The 2,336-nt window shown below is 43.5% G+C and overlaps 1 protein-coding gene across 2 annotated transcripts in view; it reads left to right on the forward strand.

Moving 5' to 3' along the window:
• The window catches only part of rubcnl (rubicon like autophagy enhancer), a 47,032-nt gene that overhangs the window by 30,506 nt on the left and 14,190 nt on the right, over positions 1-2,336 (forward strand). For both annotated transcript variants that reach the window (XM_032514334.1, XM_032514332.1), the window contains exons 9-11: positions 1,140-1,276; positions 1,815-1,879; positions 2,004-2,043. In XM_032514334.1, coding sequence (XP_032370225.1) covers positions 1,140-1,276; positions 1,815-1,879; positions 2,004-2,043 — 242 coding nt within the window. The remainder of the gene's footprint in view (positions 1-1,139; positions 1,277-1,814; positions 1,880-2,003; positions 2,044-2,336) is intronic.

A 2,336-nucleotide genomic window follows, 5' to 3' on the forward strand; every position in this document is an offset into this window, starting at 1 on the left:
TTTTTGGAAAAGTTGGCAGCTCTGTGTTATAGGATGCTAATGGAGACGACCAAGCGTGTGTTATTGGATGCTAAAGGAGACGACCAAGCGCGTGTTATATGACGCTAAAATAGACAACCAAGCGCGTGTTATATGACGCTAAAGGAGACGACCAAGCGTGTGTTATATATTCTAAAGGAGACAACCAAGCTTGTGTCATATGACACTAAAGGAGACTTTTAACGTCAATAACAATGACAAAGGCACCTGACCAAGTGTCCATATTTTACAAGATGGGAGTGAGAAAGTGTTGTCTTAAACCCCACTTAAGCAGTTTTCATGAAGATTCTGGCATTTACTGCACGAGTAACTGTATTCCATGCAATGGTTTTATTGCTGCTTAGTATCCACTGCTGACGCTACTAAACATGATGACTCGTTTTTGTTAACTTCTTGCAGCAGTACCTCCACTTCAGAATTACTAGTTTTGCTTTCTTTTGGAGTCAAGGCCTCCACCGTCATTTCCACGTCTTTTGGACATTTCTCTAAGGGTGGACACAACATGGTCCTGCCATCTCATGGCCTTTTATGGGAATCAACGGCGCGTTTATCTATGCCAAATAAGAGTAACAGCCATGAGCTTTCAATTCACAAAAACATGGGGATTCCTCATCACTCTTAAGAACACACCTGTGAACAATTCTGCTGTTTAAGAACAAGTCATGAATCAGACACAGACTTTTAAAACTTAGGAAGATATTGGTAAATGAGGCTCAATGTGTGGGATCAGCATGGGAGTGAAACATGAAAAACATTTCTTTGCAAATATGAATTAATTTTTATTCCTCCAAGTTAGGGCTGGGCACCAAATGTTTCTGGCACCAACCAAATTGACTTCTTTTGTATCAAGAAAAATGCCTTGTCATTTAATACCTTTACATTTACATGTCATTTAGCTGACGCTTTATCCAAAGTGACTTACAATTGCTATATGTGGCAGAGGCCAAACACCTCTGGAGCAACTTGGTGTTAAGGGTCTTAGTCAGGGACTCATTGGTTGATGGATCGCAGTGGGACACAAACCCAGATCTCCCACGCCAAAGACATGTGTCATGCCCACTGCGCCATCACCACCCACCCAATACCAAATGTCTTGCCAGCTGCCAGGAACTGGAGGAGTGGCAGTGAGCAGCGAAAGCCTGGCAGAGGAGATCAGACTGAGGACCAGGATGAGAGGATCCCTGAGCTGGGCCCCACCACGCTTCCAGATCATCTTCACTGCTCAGCCGTTACACAGGTGCTCACCTTGTCTAGGGTCGGGCATCGTTTGGATTTTAACAATTCGGGTTCCATCTCAATTCTTCCTTTCAATTCATTATGTTACCATCTGGCTCAAGGCCGGCAACAAAAGTGAGGTCACACACAGATAGATTAGTCAAAAGTAGTTTATTTAACTAAATAGATTACTAACACAACTTAACTCAACTTAAGGGTAATGGTGGGGTGTGTAAGAATAGAAGACATCAGTCGTGTTTGCCATGTGTGGATGGATGAATGAATGGTGTGATTGTATGATGCAGAAAACCAGACAAAGACCAAATGTGGATGGATGACAGAGAGAGTGAGACCAATTTTCCAAACAATTACAATAAAAACATTATTTAATTGGAATCGTACATTCCTAAACGGTCAGATGGTTCCGGTTCCGGTTTGAAATCGGTTCTCGATGCCCAAACCTAACTACATCTGAAGATACTCACTGAATACAAATATACAAAAAAAAAAGAGAATATATGGATATATGGACATTCAAAGTTGACGGTTTCCTCCTCCAGACGCAGTGAGGTCGTCGCTCTGCAGCACTTCCTGTGTGCAGGCTGTGGGACAGCGGTGGAGCCCAGTGAGTATCAAACTGGAAACATTTTTAAATTGTGTGATAGGGCGGCACTGTATAGTATAAAGCAAAGATTAGAGTGCTGTAAGAAAGCCTGTCTGAATCTGCGTCTATCTCTCTTGGCCACCAGGGTACATCAAGAAACTGCGGTATTGTGAATATCTCGGCAGGTACGTTGAATAATCTGATGGTATTATACAGTAAATTAGTAATACTCGTGTATGGTAGGGTCAAAACACAGTCTCACTCCCAGGGCGTCACACCCTGATGCATGGTCAGAGGCCTTTGCCATATGTCACTGACTTAGTGAGATGCCGGGGGCTTTCAACTCAGTCAAAATGGAATCTCATCCGTGATGATGTTTGACGCTCTGGCTAGCACTTTTAGGGGGGTGGCAGTAGCTCAGTCCGTAGGGACTTGGGTTGGGGACCAAAGTACAGAGTGTGGACTGGTAGCTGGAGAG

Source organism: Etheostoma spectabile, chromosome 4 (genome assembly GCF_008692095.1).
Source record: "Etheostoma spectabile isolate EspeVRDwgs_2016 chromosome 4, UIUC_Espe_1.0, whole genome shotgun sequence".
Lineage (NCBI taxonomy): Eukaryota > Metazoa > Chordata > Actinopteri > Perciformes > Percidae > Etheostoma > Etheostoma spectabile.